At 35.5% G+C, this 18,535-nt stretch overlaps 2 protein-coding genes across 3 annotated transcripts; one reads left to right on the top strand and one right to left on the bottom strand.

Moving 5' to 3' along the window:
• Positions 1-4,546: 4,546 nt before the first annotated feature.
• On the top strand, positions 4,547-11,113 carry LOC113688367 (KH domain-containing protein At5g56140-like). 2 transcript variants are annotated; one of them, XM_027206175.2, is made up of 7 exons: positions 4,547-4,860; positions 5,091-5,176; positions 8,726-8,871; positions 9,790-9,909; positions 9,989-10,105; positions 10,210-10,353; positions 10,481-11,113. In XM_027206175.2, the coding sequence occupies exons 1-7, from the start codon at positions 4,739-4,741 to the stop codon at positions 10,628-10,630; spliced, it is 885 nt and encodes a 294-aa protein (XP_027061976.1). In that variant the 5' UTR covers positions 4,547-4,738; the 3' UTR covers positions 10,631-11,113. The 2 variants fall into 2 exon arrangements, with proteins under 2 accessions (XP_027061976.1, XP_027061975.1); XM_027206174.2 differs by having other exon boundaries at positions 4,608-4,860; positions 10,436-11,113.
• Positions 11,114-11,926: 813 nt separating this feature from the next.
• Positions 11,927-16,393, bottom strand: LOC113688370 (probable calcium-binding protein CML21). Its single transcript, XM_027206176.2, has 5 exons — positions 16,005-16,393; positions 14,038-14,268; positions 13,406-13,608; positions 12,819-12,993; positions 11,927-12,288 (listed from the first exon to the last, which is right to left on the bottom strand). The coding sequence occupies exons 2-5, from the start codon at positions 14,231-14,233 to the stop codon at positions 12,167-12,169; spliced, it is 696 nt and encodes a 231-aa protein (XP_027061977.1). The 5' UTR covers positions 14,234-14,268; positions 16,005-16,393; the 3' UTR covers positions 11,927-12,166.
• Between the last annotated feature and the right edge of the window lie 2,142 nt (positions 16,394-18,535).

Below are 18,535 nucleotides of genomic sequence, written 5' to 3' on the forward strand. Positions count from 1 at the left end.
TGTGCTCGACTCAAAATAAAATAAGGGTTAATTTCAGAAACCTATCCTGAGGTTTCTACAATTTCACTAGCCTGCTCTAAAGTTTGTAAATTTATACAAACCTCCCCTAAAGTTAAGGTTTTGACAACAAAATTAATCCAACTAGAGAAAATAATATTAAAAAGGGAAAATGACATGTTTCATCCTTCACATTTTGCAAAAATATTCTTTTCGTCCCTCACTTTTAAAATGAAGCAAATTCGTCCATGATATTTAAAAATTAAAGCTATTACATCCCTGAACTTAATTTTCAATTTGAATCAAACCATCCAATAACCCAGTAATAAATTTCGAAAATAGAATTGATAGATCATTCAGTCAATTTCATCATATTCACATGACATTTATTAAACCAAAAAAATAAAAATTATAAAATAAAATGTCATTCTTTGTCTTGGAATAGTAGAGTTTTTTTTTTTTTTTTTTTGTAAATCTTTTCATGCACAGTTAGTATATCCGCTTGCGAATCTAGATATGTATCATAAATATAAAATTTGGGGTTTAAATTTAAATTAAAATGATATGGCGGTACATAAAACCGTCAATGTATACAATGATAATGTAGAAAAGATTAATCTTTCTTTTTTATGTTATAATTTTTTATTTTTAGGTTCATTAAATTTCACATGAATATCAAGTTGAGTTAACCAAATAATCTATCAATTACACCCCCAAAATTTGTAATCAGGTTGATTGGTAGTTTGATTCAAATTGAAATTTGGGTTCAGGGATGTAATAATTTAAGTTTTTAAATGTCAAGGACGAAATTGCTTCATTTTAAAAGTGAGGGACAAAAAGAATATTTTTGTGAAATTTAAAGGATGAAATTGATCATTTTCCCTATTAAAAAAGTACTTTAAGGAGAGAGATGAAACTTTTATTCCATAAATACCCCTTATTCATATATATAAGTTGTATTAGTAAAAAAATAAAAATAATTAATACACACATTTCACCACTCAAAAAGTTCATATTTAATAAATTAAACAACAAAAACAAGCAACAAAACTAAACTAATGATCATAAGATTTAACAAAATAGACTAGTCATCTTTTTTTACATGATATTTGCTATGATTCTTGTGATTTTGAATCGAAATTTTTTTTGAATTTTGCCTTTCTTTTCCCTCCATTCTCCTTTACTAATATCTAACGATTGAGTAATTAGAATACTAATTAATTATTAATAACTAATTAATGAAAATAATTGCTAAAAAATTCTTTAATGATAAATGATGACTTGTATTTACAAAATAACATCAATTGATATATCTGATGGAGGAAGGAGGAAAAAAAAGGCAAAATTGGAAAAAAAAATTTGTTACAAGAATCATAACAAATATTATGTCGAAAGAGATAACTATTTTATTTTGTTAAATTTTGTGATCATTAGTATAGTTTTGTTACTTATTTGTATCGTCTAATTTATTAGATATGAACTTTTTGGATTGTGAAATGTATGTATTAATTATTTCTAACTTTTAATTATTTTTATTTTTTTATTAATACAACTTTTAGACATGTATAAGGAGTATTTATGAAATAGAAGTTTCATCTCTCTTTTTAAACTGTTTTTTGAATGTTACTTTTTCTAATTGGACTAATTTTGTTATCAAAACTTAATCTCATGAGAGATTTATGTAATTTTGTAAATTTTAAGGAAAACTAGTGAAATTACAAAAACCTCAGGGAGGTTTCTAAAATTACCCCTAATATAAAAAGTCTAATTACAACTCTGCTTGTTTAAAAGCATGAATTTGGAACGTGGATATTGCACTGCGGCCTCCAGGTTCCAGACGCGGGGCATTTAAAAGCGGCCTTAATTTGAACAATCACATCAACGATGACGAATTTAAGAGAGAATCCCTCGTTCGTTGGTTATCCAATGTGGAAAAAAAATTTTGCACCAGGGCCTTCACTCCCATGCCATCGTTCCGCCTTTTATTATAGGGTTAATATCAGAATTCAAAAACCTTCCCTGAAGTTTCTTCTAATCACATCTAGTACCCTTCATATTTTCGAAATCACACCTAACACCCTTGGAAGTAGGATGTGACAGGCTGTCTCAATCAGAAGGGGAGAAATTACCCAAAAATCACCAATATTGTGTATTTAAGGGTAGGAATGCTATGATGTATACATAAACATGCATTTTTCCGTGTGTGTTGCATTAATCTTATAGTGAGTAAGAAGTAAAAAATTCCTAAATTGGGATATGTAGGATTGTTAAATTTTGTGGTGTATATTAACTATTGGAATCTACATTGCTACCTATTTCCTTATACTTCAACATGCACCCCAAATAATCACTGCAGAAGTTTGTATTATCTATGACTAATAAGGTTGACTTAGTTTGGAAGCATATGAAGCACTGAAAATATTACTTATACTTCATTAAATCGATTTTTCCGATTTGAATAAAAATATAGCTGCCAATGTACCAATTAGAACTGTTTGATTCCTTACTGAATCTCCAATCAACTTGCTGCAGAATTTCCCATTTAAGTGCTGCATATTAATGGTGTTGAAGGCAATTTATAGAGATTAAGCATCATCAGTTAACCATTGGAAGCAACAGTCACAGTAGCGGGGTCACCTGGAGGTCCATAATTATAACATTCTTTTTTATGACACTTTTACCCCCTCACCTTCTAAATTAATATCATATGCTTATTTATTTCTATTTTTATTTTCTAAAATTCAATAATCATCTTGGGCTGTGGGTAAAAATGGAACAAAAATAAAGTCTTTCTCTTATAATTCATTATTACTACTATTGTCAAACAGAAGCGCTGACAATGATACTAAAGTTGTCATTTCAGGGGTGCTAGGTGTGATTAGAAAAAAACTTAGGGGAGGTTTATGATATTAGCCCTTTAATATATTGTCATTTTTTCCTTTCGCGAACATTCCATTTTAAATTTTTTACTGGTTAGCTTAAATCTCAATAACTATGGGGTTGGTAGAATACAAAATTCAACAGACTAAAATGACAAAATTATCGAGAAAAAAATGGGATTTTTTTTTTGTATTTTTGTTTTTCTATTGCATATGATTTTCTTTTTAGTTTGTTGTATTTTGTCCTTTACTCGATTAGTAATTACTGGAACTCAAGAAAATAAAAAATAAAAATAAAAAATAGGATATATGTAAAGAAAAATTGAACATATAATAAAATGTGAGACATGAAGTGGGACACAACTAATTTTTTACTAGTACCTACAATGTAGTAGTGTTGTGTTGATGAGAAATGAATAATTTTTCACTTTTTCTTTTATTTTTTTTTCCTTCTCTGTCTTTGGTGGATGATGATGAATTTACAAGTTAGAAAGCCCAGAAGATACGCGGTCATCGTGCAACGGGATATCAACAACGCCAGGAATTACGTGATTAGATTAGTCAACATAAATGTTCAATCGACCTCCAAAATTTATGGAGAGGGAAGATGATATACAATTATACCACTACATGATAGTTTTCCAGTGAATGTTTAACAATGGCATCCCAACTACCAAACCAATTAAGAGGGCTACTCCGTTCTATTGTTTACTTAACATACAAACAATTTTCATCCACCTGCAATTATATCCATACACGAGAGGGAAGAGCTAATAATATTCCGTCATTCGGGATGCACCTAACATAAAAATTCTACGCACAAGGTAAAAATAGACGCATTTATTTAAAAGATTGAAAATTGACAGCCCATCGTCATTGTAATGCAATCATCACAACCCATCAAAGTGCTTTAGACACACTGTAGATGCAGGTCCGGCATGCCAACTGCAAAGAGATCGAACAGTGAAAAGCAGAAAAAAAAAAAAAGGAAAGGAGAAACCTTTTTCTATTTACTGCAACTTCAGTTAGTTTTTTTGGGATCGATAAAATTACCATTTTTAGAAGCGTTTAAGTAATGAATGCTATATATGAATTAAACTCACTATATGAACATGCATATATATTTATCAGGTGTCTACGCCTTGATTGAGAACACACCCACTGAATAAATTCAAGAATTCTTACACAGCGCGAATTCAATTTCTTTCACTATCAGTTGTTATTGAACGCAACACTAGTAGTACTGTAAACAATATTGACCGGCGGCAAGTAGCAGAATACTGAGTACAGAGCAGTACCAAAGGAGGATGCATTGGCAGTGGAGTGCAAAATGACTGACATACATGAATACGTGTGTGACTGTGAATGAGGGAGTGGAGTAAACGGCAATGGACACAGTGGACTGGAATCACTGGGATAGACCGATAGAGGGATTAGCAGCGCAGCACAGCACAGCACCGCCTGACTCCGTCACTGGCCTTTGGAAAAATTGTCCATCCATCCCGTTCAATATAAATATAAATATAAATATTCTCTCCTCCTCTCCTCTGTACAAAAAAATTAACAGGCCTTCTTAGTTCTTTTTTTACTTTCTTTCTAGTGTTTACGTACTACTAGCAGTAGTCAGCACTTAATTATAGTATCAGTACTTGTTACTCACTAGTATTGCTATTCTTTCCTTTTTTTTTTTTTGGTCTCTCTTTTTTCTTTCCTTTTCATTCACCGACGCCTCCTCAGCCATAATAGTCATCATCTCTGGCCTCTACTCATTCTATAATATAGAGTAGAGAGAGGGAGCGAGGGACTGACTGGTCGGTGGATCTGAAGGAGACATCGGCGGGCGGTGAATAAAGAAAGACGAGATGTCGTCTGGAAGGTACATGGCTTACTCGCCCTCTCCCTCTGCCCCTCACTCTCCTCACATCGGCCCCGCCGCCGCCAGTGGTCTACGCTCCGCCGCCTCCGCCCTTGCTGAGCAGGAAAAGTATGACCTCCTTTCTAATCAAGTTTAGATCTTTTTTTCGATTCAATTAACTTCCTGCTTTCTTTGGATTGACGGGTTCGTTTTATATATGTTAAAGCCTGCTGCTTTTGATTATACCCACACTTCTCCTTTTGTTTTCTGTTGTTTTATATTGCTAGAAATTTCTTGTGATTTATTTCCTTCATAAGCGCTGGCTGGTGTTGTAATCTTTTATGTTCGTTGGTTGCCAGGTATTTATCCGAGTTACTTGCGGAAAGGCATAAGCTTAATCCGTTTATGCCAGTGCTGCCCCATAGTTATCGACTGTTGAATCAGGGTAAGCTGGTAGCTTCACTATTTAGATTATCTCCTGCTAGCTGTTGTGGTTCAATGGCTCGGCAGGAGGGTTTCTGGTTTATGTTTAATAGTAGTAATTGTCTGTCTATGTTAGATATGGTTGCCGCCCATGGGACGTTTTGATGAGATGGTTGAAGTTGTTACAGCCTATTTTTACAATTTTTTTCACTAATCTCTGGTTTGCTTTAGCTGACCCACACATCTTTGAGTCTTTGACGAATCAATTCATGACTGCCTTTGGTGGTTGTCTGGATAATGTCATGAGATCACTTGCAGAGTCAGTAAATCCCATAAAGGATATTCTTCTACTTTGCTTGATGAGCTTGTTTTAAGGCTTCATACAAGTCTGGCAAGGATAACATCAAAAGAAAACTTGGGAAGAAAATTACTCATGACATCCATCTTGGGCAATTTCTACTGGATCTTTCTTATGTTCCTTATTATTGAGTATGAGATTGACTTGATAAATAAATCTTTTATCCATTTATTATGTTGGTCTTATTTGTGCATGTAATATTGTGGTAGAAGCTAATTAACTGTGGAGCACGTGGCTGTAGAATAGAGTTGACGTGTTTGTGATGGCTAAACACGTGGCTGAATGAAACTTTACACTTGTGTTTACTGTATCTCAAGTTGACGTAGTTGTGCCGGCCACACACATGACTAAACAAATCTGTTAAAGTAGCATTTCCCCTGTATCGTTCCTAACTTAATAATTCTTGAGTTTTGGTAGCTTTTGGCACGTAGAATAGTCTTCGGTGGAAGATGGGCCCAGGACCTAGAGATGAAATTTTTATCTTGGTTTGCATTACAAATGAGCAAGTGGTTACAGTTGTACTGATTATTTTGGTGAAGGCTTTAATGCCGCATCCAGTTCATTGAATATAGGCCCACAAGGATGCTTTTGCTTTTTTCATTTATTGAAATGCTGTTAGCTCTGACTACCCTACTAAATATCTTCTATGTACCTAGATGTTTGCTTTGATCCCTGCATTCTTTCCCCACCTGAGTATGCCTGGTGTTTATTGGGCGGAAAAAGAAAAAAGGAAAAGAAAAAGAGTAGAGAAAGGCAGAAATGTTTGAAGTAGATCGTGATCATCGAGTTACCTTGTATAAATCATCAAGGAAGTGTCTTATTTAAGGATCTTGTGGCACATAACATGTGTTGTTTAGTAGTTGTCTTGTTGGCTCTTTAATAGTTGTGTCATTTAGTGAATAATTTTAGGATCATTTGCTGTTTCTGGCTCTCTTCTGAAGACTTGCTTCCTGTATTCCTGCAATAGCAATATGGAGATTGCTCTGATCGTTAAAATATCTGTGCCTTCACTAAATATCATTAAAGTTCATATGATGTGGTGCATTATTTCTGTTTCCCTTTTGCTATTTCCATTTCTAGTCATAAATCGTTGCAAAATCTGATCCACCAATTATCACAATCTCTGCAGATCTTATGTAATAAACCACCACCGGCACTCATGTCATTTCCAAAAGCATAAAAAGTATATCTTTTGTTAATCCTGTGACAACCAGTACCTTCTACTGTCTTTGTTCCAGCTACGTCCGCTCAGCAACTAATTTTGACAAGTCATTGCTTAATAACTATAGTTGTGCTTTCTAAAGCACCATGCACCAATTTGGCTAGCCATGGTAACCATTAAACAATTGTCACATTCTGAAATGAATGAGCATTTCTATTTTCTATGTCTAGTTCTCTCCTTTCCACTACTGTAGTGCCAGAGTTTAGCCATCGAAGGATAGGGCTCAAGGACATTAGTTTTTATTGCATTTTGAAAGCTTGTCTCTTTGATAGAGAAAAGTTACTCAACTCTTGTGACTAAGAAAGGGGAAGCTAGTGAGCAAGTGGGAAAATGGAAAATTTTCACAGTAACTTGCAGGAAACTGCTTGTGTCGTCATCTGGTTTGGGGGTTGGGGGCAGCAGATGTGAGAACTAGCCAGAAAGGAGGTCATAGAATTGGAAGATCATGTTGCATAATTAGCTTGGTATCATCGAGCATAAATTGGTATTAGAACTGCTGCAGACTCTGTAGTAGATTGGTGATTCTCGTCATGATTATGGTGATGTGATCAGATTCTGAAAGGTTGGTTATGGTGGGGAAGGAGGCCGAGAAAGGGTGGAGGCTCTTGACTAAGTTCTTTGGGAGATGAAATTAGTGGTAGGGAAAGAATTATTTGGAGAAAAAATGCCATTTGGTATTCTGGAGAAGGAATAGATGGAAAAGAACATGTGTTGTTGGTTAATAATGGAGAGCTAACGTCATGGAGAAAGGGGGTGGACGAGCATTAAGGCATCTGAAGAATCCCATTATACTGATTCTTTATTGATGCTGGAGGACAATAGCATGGAGATTACAGAAGTTACCACTTTCTAATCTTGAATTAGCAGCTTTAAATGTTTGAAACCGATTATGATTGCCAATTAGAAGAGAAGTGATATACTTTTTTCATGTTTCTGTTGAGTGAAGATTTACTACTCCATCCAGGGTTAAGAACAGAGTATGAGTTTAAAAGATGGTCTTGATTTTTTTTTGGGGGGGGGGGGGTGGTTAGTAAAGGTAGGTGTTGTAGGACATGTCTCCGACATGTGAAATTGTATATCCTGGACATACTCAAAAAATAGGAGGTGGCTATATTTAATTATTTTAAATCTGTTTCTTTAAATCTCTAAGGTCCATATTGAGTGGATATGTAGATGAATTTTTTTCATTGTGCTTAGGAGTTAGGATCACTATGTTTCTGTCTTCCGCAATTAGCAGTTAAAAGAATTAAATTGGTTGTCTTTACTATTGGAAATAAGGCATCCTGCATATAAAATCTGGCTTTCTTTTGAAAACTTTATGAATCGTGAAGTAAAGTTTGAGTTTGGTATCAAGTCAAATGGTCAGTTGAATAAATTTGATTCTAATTTGCTTTCAGACTCTATCAAGTGGATTACAGATTATGGCTAATAAAGTCCTCTTTAATGGAGGGAATCATACATTTGGTCTAGTATTCAAGGCTCAGCCTTTAGAGGGAGACCGATCAAAATCAGTTGCCTTGGCTGGTGATGTATGTTTCTGAGTTGAAACTGCTGAAGCATGTGGATCGCTCCTGTCGTTTATTCCTTGGGGCTTGGGATTTATTGTCTTCTCGGTGTCTAACGTTTTCACCTTCCTAGAGGAAAAAGAGTACCTATCTTCGTTGACTTGGTTATCACTCTTTGTGTAAGGTTTTAACTAGGCACTGAGTTACTGATATACTGATATCCTTGTCTTTTAGAAACAATAATTCTAGCATGATTTATTACGACTATGTATTATATCCGTATTTGACTGTACTAGACTTTCGTTGTCCCTCACCCTAGGCTACATTCTTCTGAATGACTAAGCTTGTCAGGTTTGGAAGTATTGTTCATTAACTAACCAGTTAAGAATCCTTAGAATCTATCGATATTGTGGTGACTGCTGACTAATTATTTAACAAATGCTAACTGGTACATCTTATTCTTGAAAATTGACCTTTTTGAAGCAGAAATATTGCGTGTAACCACACTCTTGGGGAATGCATCAGTTTTAGATCAAAGTGGGCTTGAACATGCTAGCCCCCTGGCTTCAGGAGGAATATATTCACATGGAGGAGCTAATGTGAACAGATGGGCATCACCATTTCAATCCGAAGTATGGATACTAACCATTAACATAACCTTTGTTTTATCTAATTCTTTACTGTTTTTCAGAAGCATCTTGACACAGTTCTTTTACATCAGTACTAACTAGGTTTCTTTTCCTAGTGCCGTTTAACTTTTAACTTGCGTTTCCCCCATGACAGGTATTTAGAAGCTAACAACATCAAGAATGTCATGTATATTTAACTGAGCTTCTTGGTTCAAAATTTCTTTTGCAGTTAGCTGATTGTTCTCTTCACTGTAATCAACTTTCTTGGCAGAATGTTGCAAAGATTTGCTGTCTTTCATATTAATATATGCTCATACTAGAGATATTCCTGTTGTTGCTTTCATATGAATCTGAATATTTCTTTACTCAATTCTTTGTATTGGTAATGCATTGGATGCTGATAGAGCACATTGCTTCGTTCTGCCCACTTGGGGAAGCACATGTATATTTTAAGTAACTCCACCATTTGAGTTTGTATGTGCTAAAAGAAGTTATTGATATTAATCTAAGAACATTTAACCTGTGAAAAAAGAAAAATTAACCTGTGATTGTGCTAACAGGCTATTGATAATTCTTGAAAATTCGATTTAAACAGTATAGGAATATTCTATACTTTCCAGTAATAACATGCACTGATCATTAGGATTCTGGTTTCAATTCTCTATTAACTTGTTAACTTCACAGTTATCTAATTTTACTTCGATATAAGAATGGTTTTGTAGTGTCTAAATCTAGTGGGTGGTATACATTTGTATGGTCCTTTGAGGGATTTGTTTTGTCATAGTTCCCCGTTCAATGTTTTTGGAATTGGATCTGTGTATCATCCCAGTGGAAACACTCACATGCTATATGGGAAATAAAATGTGAAATTTCTGATGTTGTCCTTTCCTTGTTGACCATATTTGGGATCGTACTCTGCAGATATCAGGTCTGATGCAGCCACCATCTGCACAAAATTGGTTAGGTTCTCAAGCAAGCTCATCAGGTCTTATAGTGAAACGCACAATCAGGGTTGACATTCCAGTGGAACAGTATCCTAATGTATGATCAGGATTTGCTGTTTCTATGTTGTTATGATGCATGATTTTCTAAAACTCACTTGAAGAACTTGCTTTTGCAGTTTAATTTTGTTGGACGCCTCCTTGGTCCTAGAGGGAACTCTCTCAAGAGAGTTGAAGCCAATACTGACTGTCGTGTTCTCATTCGAGGCCGTGGCAGCATTAAGGACCCAACAAAGGTAACGACTAGAATGATTTTGGTGGTCTTCCCCATAAATACAGTGAATAGCTTGTGGATCACCATAAATTAATATAACAACTTTAATATTGTTCAATATAAAAGGAAGACATGATGAGAGGCAAACCAGGATATGAACATCTAAATGAACCACTTCACATACTAGTTGAAGCAGAATTGCCAGTTGAGGTAATCGACGCTCGTCTGATGCAAGCACGTGAGATACTTGAGGATTTGCTGAAGCCTGTGGTATGTATATATGCTCTTCCTCCTGTGAAATTCAATCGTTTCTGCAATTCCTCAGCATTTTAATGGAGACAGATATTTACAGATTGGGATATCCAATGATGAAGCATTCTGTCCTCTTCAAATGCAGGATGAATCTCAGGACTTCTATAAAAAGCAGCAGTTACGAGAACTCGCCATGATTAATGGCACTCTTCGTGAAGAAGGTTCCCAAATGTCTGGATCTGTGTCCCCTTTCCATAACAGCCTTGGGATGAAGAGGGCCAAAACGAGGGGGTAATCCATCCCTTTTGGTGATTGGCTTTTGGAGCTTGTGTGTTGATCTCTCCAGTGAATAGCAGTTCCGCATGCAAAGGTATTGCTGGGTCAGCAGATCCTTCCAAATGCCATCGGGGCACTGGTGCTACTCTGCCGGTTCTAACTTGTTTCTATATGATATGAAGTGTGTTTCATACTACTTGGAAGATAAATAGCAAGAGTATAACATAGTAACAGACCTTAGGGGTCTGAGGGTTTGCTTATGAACACTTTCCTTGCTTGGTGGAGCATTTGCTTTACAATGCTATTCTTGTGCTATAGTCTCTCTCATTGTAAGAGTGTGATGGAAGTTTTGATAACATGGGGATTCTTGTAAGACATGTAAAAAGGTCACCATTGCTGTCAGACGTATGTACAATAAGCGTAGGATTGCTTCTTTAGTTCTGTTGAGGCATTCTTTTGGAAGTGATTTTATGAGTTGTATGCTTCAATGACCTCTTCCATATTCTCGGCTTGTTCTTTTAGCTTATTTTTTGTTCTGAGCAGGTTGCTTTCATGTGAGCTACATTTATTCTATAGAGCTTTCGGTCTTAGTTAAATTTTTGAGCCTTCAATGCCTCATCCAACGTTCCTTTCTTCAAGGGCTCCTCTCAAGGAAAGAAGTGCAAAACTAACGAGCTTTCAAATTGTGTGTGTGGTTAAAGGCTCAAAATAGCGGTTTTCCTTCTGATCTGCATGTTTTCTTTTTAAGTCCAACTTGAGGTTTATAAGGGGTATGTCAATGTTGTTGGTCATGTTAGAGCAATCAGTACAGCAGTCAATGTTGTTGGTCATGTTAGAGCAATCAGTACAGCAGTCAATGTTACAGCACTCATAAGCAGAATAGCGTTTGGAACGAGGTTTCACAAGATAGACGCTAGTACAGCTCTACGAATGCTTCACTGATAGTAGCTTTCTATAGCATTTTATGCTTTATGCATACAATTTAGAAAACGAGAGATGAGCAGAAATAAGATCGATAACATTGAAAAAGAAAGATGGAGACCCAAAGAGTGATAAAATCTATTTATGGTTTGCTTTATGCTTTACAATGGTGGAGAGATACAAGTGTCGACTACCATGTGGCACACTTCAAGAACACATCATCTGTGACAAAGAAAGGGTCTACAAACACTTCATAGAAGTTTGAATGCTAAAGATTCTCGTAGTAAGCATGATTTTAGCTAAAGAAGTTTAGCTAATAAACAACTTCAGGAGGCAGTGGATGCAGCAACTCGACAGAGAGCTCAAAATAGTGGACCTCCAACAATTCAACGCAGAGCTCAAAATTAGGCATAGTGGATCTCCATTTACAGTCACAGAGTATATACAATAGGAATTTGGAGTGGTGAGATTTGATAACCATGATCAGTTCAGCGTTCAAATTTACTAACTTATTACTGGAAAAGCTAAAGCCTATTGCAGTCGAGATCACATTGTTCACAAAGTATTTACTCCGAAGTCTTCCTCAATATGCCTAGAGATAGAAATAAGATACTTCAAAATACTATAATCATCCCTACTCCTCGGCGCCTTCATCATCATCATCATCATCGTTATCCTCTATTCCAACCCACCGAGTAAAAGCAAAAAGGAATTCCTTGAAATTGACCATTCCATTCTTATCCCAGTCCATCTCTTCTGCAAGAACAGAACAAATTGCTGTCAGAGGCTTCGGCAAATAAACGAGTGTACCATACCAATAGTATGAAATCACGTTCTCCATGCTCCAAACACCAAGCTACCAGTCAGCCCAAACGACCACAAAAAATGTACCAAGTGAATGCAGCAGAAAGTTTCATACTTTGTCTGGAATAATAACTATAAGCAAATAAGAAAAAGAAATGATTCCGGATGCATTTACAAGTCAGTTTGATAACTATAAGGACTCAGGAAACTGACACCAATTTCCTAAATTGGACGCCAGGATGTGAATCCAGCAATAAATCCACAACAATACTGACTCTCTTTGCACATAAGAAACTTAAGTGGGCCAAGTGGCCTTTGTAAGGTATTTAGCAATCACTTACACTAAAGAAATAAGTGGCTTACAGCACAGATAACCACAAATTCATCAAAAGAAACTCAAGAAGCATCATCCTGGCCGAGCTGTATGCATTCACTAAGCATTTCGTGTTTGAGCAAGAGACTGAGAGGTGGGAGGAACTCACCAAATCTTTTCATGGCAATACGCCCAGATGACCTCTCTCCTGAGGTGGTTTCATTTATTGCTTCAACCATCTCATTCTTGCTGACCTGACCATCTTTGTTCTTGTCCAGAAATACAAAAGCATCAACCAACGTTTCAAATGTAGCCTCAAGATTTGGCAGTCCAATTCGTGATTTCTTCTACTGTCAAGGAAAAAATTCCCAAGAAAGGGAGGTGGGAAGGAGGGTGGAAGGGAAGGACAGGAAGAGAATCTCCATGCACGCTTTACTTCCTCATGCATGTGAAAGGCACTAATGCAGCATATAAATCCAACAATACACTCTAGGAATAAGCAGCTATAGCATTGCAATAATGAGAAAAATCAAAGGTTATAATGTTTTAATGAAGAGAAGTGCATGATAAAGAAGAACGCAAAGACAAACAGATCACTACTCTTCTTTGGTGAAAACAGATTAGAGATGATACATGCGCTAAAATGTTGTAGCCCTTTATTAATCACAAAAACTTGTCTGCAATGACAAATCCAATTACTTAGGATGAAGCCAAGTTAAGAGGGAATCTAAGAACAGAAAATGACATTCTGGATACAGCATGCTCAGCAGCAGGGTCATTCTTCAGAAGATAGACAAGGCAAAGAAGAACAATAAATTCATTGAACTTCATTCCCATATCATCATTAATATCACATGCTTCAAAGAGATCATTGATTTCCTCGTCTGAAAAACTAATCTCCAGTTTTCTGAAACACTGTTTTAGTTCTTGTGGATCTATGGCACCATTTCCATCCATGTCTACAAATAGGTATGCAAATAAATTAGTACAAATTAGTCTAGCGAGAACCTTGTTTCTTGATGTAATTGGTAAGGGAACAGTGAGTAGGCAAAGAAAAATATGAGGACATGTGTATAATAATCAACGACCAAAACAAATTGCAAAGAACTGATGGCATTCATAAATGAAGAAATGAAAACAGAAAAGCATTCTATGTTTATCCATCACAGGACAGGGAACATCAATGATCAAAAGATGATACTTATCAGATTACATTTGCTAGCAGCTGATTTTTTCTTCAAACTTTGGAATGACATAAACTGCCAACAAAATTCTATTTCCACAATTAGACATGTAGTTTGAGGCTATGAATACATCAAATGTTGAGTTCAAAAGGCCGAATTTTAAATGCAGTCTGAGAAAAACAATGCATGGATTTTGGTACATACCAAATTCCTGAAATATAGCTTTACATTTTCTGAGATTCTCATCAATTTTGGGGAATTTCAAGATTATGCTGTTGAAAGATTTAGCAGAGCTGCCTTCACTTTCTCTCCTCTGCATTGCCCCGACGATTTTGGCCTCAAGCTTTGTCTCAGGTAAATAAGCCTTCGGAGATTCACCCTTTTGCAGTACACCTCCCATTTTGAATTACCGTGAAAAACTCTGGCACATCCAAACTGACAGAGCAGAACAATGTTAATTAGAGCATCCTTGTGTAGTTTTGAAGAGGAAAAGTAACAATTTTGTGAAGCTGCACACAAATAACTCCATCTTATACACGAGCAAACATACCATTACACAAATCATGGAATGTGAGAAGACTTGGACACCAACATATCCCGAATACAGAAAGGTGGTCACTTTTGTTTTATATTCTTAAGTTCAGCCACTAAATAAATTAATTGCCACTTCATCAACTTCTAATGGACAAATAAACAAAAGGCATGATTTTTATATTGCCAATAAGATAATCATCGCACTTTTTCCTTTTTACTTCAAACTGAACCTGTTGGTACTGTAGTTAAACTCTAAGCTGTTAAAGGGAACTGAGTAGCTTTCACCCTTTGATAACGATCAGTAGCTTGCACATCTACTCCAACTATATTTTTTACAATATCAAGGGGAACATATTTGCCTGCTTGAGGAAAAGCAAGAAAAGATACATACATTGGCATTCAAGATTTCAAATGGTGGTCCCTGAGATGGTTACAGAGGTGCAAAGATTTCTAGGGCAAAAACAAAACACATCTAGTAAGTATGCTGCATTAGCTGATAAGCAAAATAAGCTTCTCCCAAAAGAGCATTTATCTTTCGCAACTATGTTGTTAGATTAAATTTTTATTTCTAATAGAACAAGCATCATCTAATTATAGTTCTAGCTTGATAGATGTGCCATTTGAAAGCATGAAGGGAAGTTGTCTGTCACTACTGAAAACAGTACTTAACATCATAGGACAGTAGTAATAGCAATTCCAGAACCATATCACCATTGCAATCTGGCAATTTGACAACTTGTCAATGTATGACGACCCATATGTCTGTTGAGAAAGGATGTACTCATGCAGTCTAACGTTAACCTTAACAATATTACCATCCCCACATGCTACAGTAAGGATATTTTCAATTGAAATTTTTTCTGATTTTAAATTGGGATCAAACACAGGAACAAGAAATTTCTAAACCCATTTGAAAACCTTAAATGTTAAAGGACTTCAACAACACACATCCGCAACTATCGATGTCTAATCTATAATGGCCTGGTAACTTTGGTCTGAAATAACATGAAGATCGAACCGGTACAAATTGACACAAGGACAGTAAAACACAGGCCCGTGTTTATTCAACACTATCTGAAACAATTATCCTTGCATCATCCTGGACAGCCGAAAAAAATTTAAAGCAAAGCCTAATCGTTCTTGAAGAATGAGGATACTCCCGTACTTTCTCATGAAGTTGACGACAATCAATAAGATAATAAAAAAATCATGCAGGAACAAGTATATGATAACGAAAGGCAGTATCTGAAACATTGTCATTTACAGGCTCTTTGCCGAGATCCAAGGATTGATAACTAGAAATCTCAACCATATTCAAATATCTGTTGCCCATGCCAGACAGTCTCTAAATAATCTTGGTAACGAGGATAGGAGAGTTAGATGGAAAATAGACGGGAGACCAAATAAATAAAGATCCCAACTTTCACTTCCTTTCTCCTCTGATTTGTCAGCACCCAAAAATGGGAAAATCAAACAATAACAGAAAAAGACAAAAAAAAAAAAAAAAAAACTTTGCAACTAGAGTCTAAAAAAAATGCAATTCTACAACACTACAAAAAACAAACCAATCATTTCTTCAACAGAATCTATAAAAATGAAACAAAGAAAGAGATGCTCCAAAAATATAAGATACTAACCTTAGTTTTAGAGCTGCGAGGAGACGAAATATGGAACAAAACAGAATCACTGCACTCTTTTCCCCGCTGAAAATTCACAAGATCAAAAACCATAAAAAAGGAAAAAAGGACGAATCTCACTCTTGCTTCTCTGAACTGTATCTTATAGGGGGCAAGATGTGATGTACGACGATTGTGCTCCAGATCACAAAACAGAGTGACCCAGGAAAAACAAAAACAATCAAAAAATATCGAAGTAGTAGATATGAAATAGTACTAGCATAAATGTGCGCGAGGACGTGAACGTGTGTGGTTGTCCTGATGGACTTGGTGGAGGAGATGGTGGCTGAGATACGAGACACGTGATGGGTAAATTCAGTCCTGGAACATTTGGATTTGTTGGGTATATTAATTAGCTGAGTTTCTGCTGGTGAGACTATTTAACTCCAGGATTCGTGCTGAACCCACCACGTATCGTCTCGCTTTCTCTGTCCAACCCAATCTTCTAAAGTATTTCTTTCTACGCCCCAAATTTTCTACGCCCCAAAGTATTTCTTAAAGCTGTGTTTGAATTGCAATTTTTCAAAGAAATATATCTTTTCATCACCTTTTTACATTATATATATATATATAATATCAAATCGTTACAATAATTTTTCTATAAAAAAACTAAAAAAATGTAATCCAAACAGAACCCACAAAAATGGCCGCTTCCCTTATTCTCTCTGATGATGAATGTTAATAAAACAAGAAATCCACATCTTTAACAAACGTTGGACATATTTTTGTTAATGATCACTATCACCACTTGACTCCCTCTCCCTTTATTTGCCTTTTTGGTTTGAAAAATTTTAGATTTACTTTGGTTACTAACACACCATGCATTTGGTACTACAACTCGCTTATAAGATTATTATGCATAGTTGGTCGATACAATTCTCATACCAAAAGCAAAATTTTCAGATATACAACCTCGAGTAATCTAACCTCGTTGACTGAACAAACTTGTCTTGACATTCACAGCTTAACTCTGATGTATTGATTTTGTTACTTCAGTGTTAGTATTACTATCACAAAAATTGCCACTTATTACCTAGCATATATGGTTGCCCTTTACCTTTGGCTATCATATAAATTGATAAGAAGTAAATATAAACTATTTTTGTTGAATGCATGACAATTAATTTAAATTTAAATTTAAATTTAAAGTAAAAAATTTACATATATGTCATATATTCAATTATGATAATGCATACACCATCAGTGAATTTAATATTAACTCTTAATGTATTCTTATTTGGTTAACAAAATCTAATTGCACTAACCGTTACTAAATAATGTCCTTATTACAATTCATCGGTATCAAGTTTGTCAATGCTCATCCCCTCTTATAAACTTGTTTGGTAATGACCAATTGGTACATTGAGTAAAATTAAATGTTGTTTTGTGTACCGGGATTTTTGTCATTTCATTGACCCCGTTGGTCATATATTAGCAGATGTTTGGCATAGGGGTATATCTGTTATTTGGTCAAACTTTGAGGTTAAATTGATAGTTTAGCTAAACTTTAGGGGAGGTCGATATAATTAGCCCATATTTTTTATGTATATTTTTATAATTCCCTTAGCATTTGATGGCAGCAGCATTCCGCCGGTGATCGCGATAAATTGGATTTTCAAGTCTTGCGTCTCATGATTGACCGCCCATTTGCTAATGCTCATAGTTGGCGTGGGCCAACAGGCGTGGCCTGGGAAAAATTGCATAGCTTAATATCAGCCCAGTAACTTATGGGCTGTTGTTTATAAAACAAGACGGCATATCGTCCACTTGAATACTTATTCACTTTCTTTTCATCTTTTGTGTTACTTTGGTCTTTGTTTGAATTGTCTTTATTACTTTTCGATTTCATGTGCGTCACATTCTAAAAAAGTAATAAAGTAATTTTTTTCAGAAATTATTTAGAAAATACAATTTAAACGGGCTTTTCACAGTTTCTGTAAAGTACTTGGATTTTGTTGATATAAATATCATTTGGGAATAATATGCAAATGCTTTAAGAAAATATTTGATTAATAAATTGGCGTAATTTTCAAGCTATGAATTAGCATGGTGTGCCTAAGCAGGCACATTGGAAGACGGTTTCCATTGGATAATTTCACCATCAAAAGTAATGATATGAGGAAATGGTCCTCCTTTTTTTTTTTTTTTCCTTTTAAATATTGCCGGAACTTATTTGCTGTCAACCGAATAAAAGGAATAAAGAATCGTGGACCACTTTAATGTAATCAGACCTAAGCCTCCTTTTTCTTTTTTCATTTTTTTTCCGCTTGTTTGAAAAGTGAGGCCTAGGAGTTAAATATATACCCTCGCTTTATAAAAATAAAGGTGGTTTATGCTTTCAATATCTTAAATTGCCAAAAAATAAATAAATAAAACCAGCAAAATTGTCATACTTTATAAATTATAAATCATTTTTTTTTTGGTTGCCTGCCACGGTATCCATGGTTTTGTCCTGACTAATCCGTTGATCGACCCGGATCGCACACCTGACT

Source organism: Coffea arabica, chromosome 5e, assembly GCF_036785885.1.
Source record: "Coffea arabica cultivar ET-39 chromosome 5e, Coffea Arabica ET-39 HiFi, whole genome shotgun sequence".
NCBI classification, from domain to species: domain Eukaryota; kingdom Viridiplantae; phylum Streptophyta; class Magnoliopsida; order Gentianales; family Rubiaceae; genus Coffea; species Coffea arabica.

Coding starts and splice junctions, on each gene's coding strand:
- LOC113688367 (XM_027206174.2), top strand. CDS start 4,739: ATGTCGTCTGGAAGGTACATGGCTTACTCGCCCTCTCCCTCTGCCCCT. Junction 5,177..8,725: donor TTATCGACTGTTGAATCAGG/GTAAGCTGGTAG, acceptor TTTTTGAAGCAG/AAATATTGCGTGTAACCACA. Junction 10,354..10,435: donor AGGATTTGCTGAAGCCTGTG/GTATGTATATAT, acceptor AGATATTTACAG/ATTGGGATATCCAATGATGA.
- LOC113688370 (XM_027206176.2), bottom strand. CDS start 14,233: ATGGGAGGTGTACTGCAAAAGGGTGAATCTCCGAAGGCTTATTTACCT. Junction 13,609..14,037: donor AGCTATATTTCAGGAATTTG/GTATGTACCAAA, acceptor ACCTATTTGTAG/ACATGGATGGAAATGGTGCC. Junction 12,289..12,818: donor TATTGCCATGAAAAGATTTG/GTGAGTTCCTCC, acceptor CTGTTCTTGCAG/AAGAGATGGACTGGGATAAG.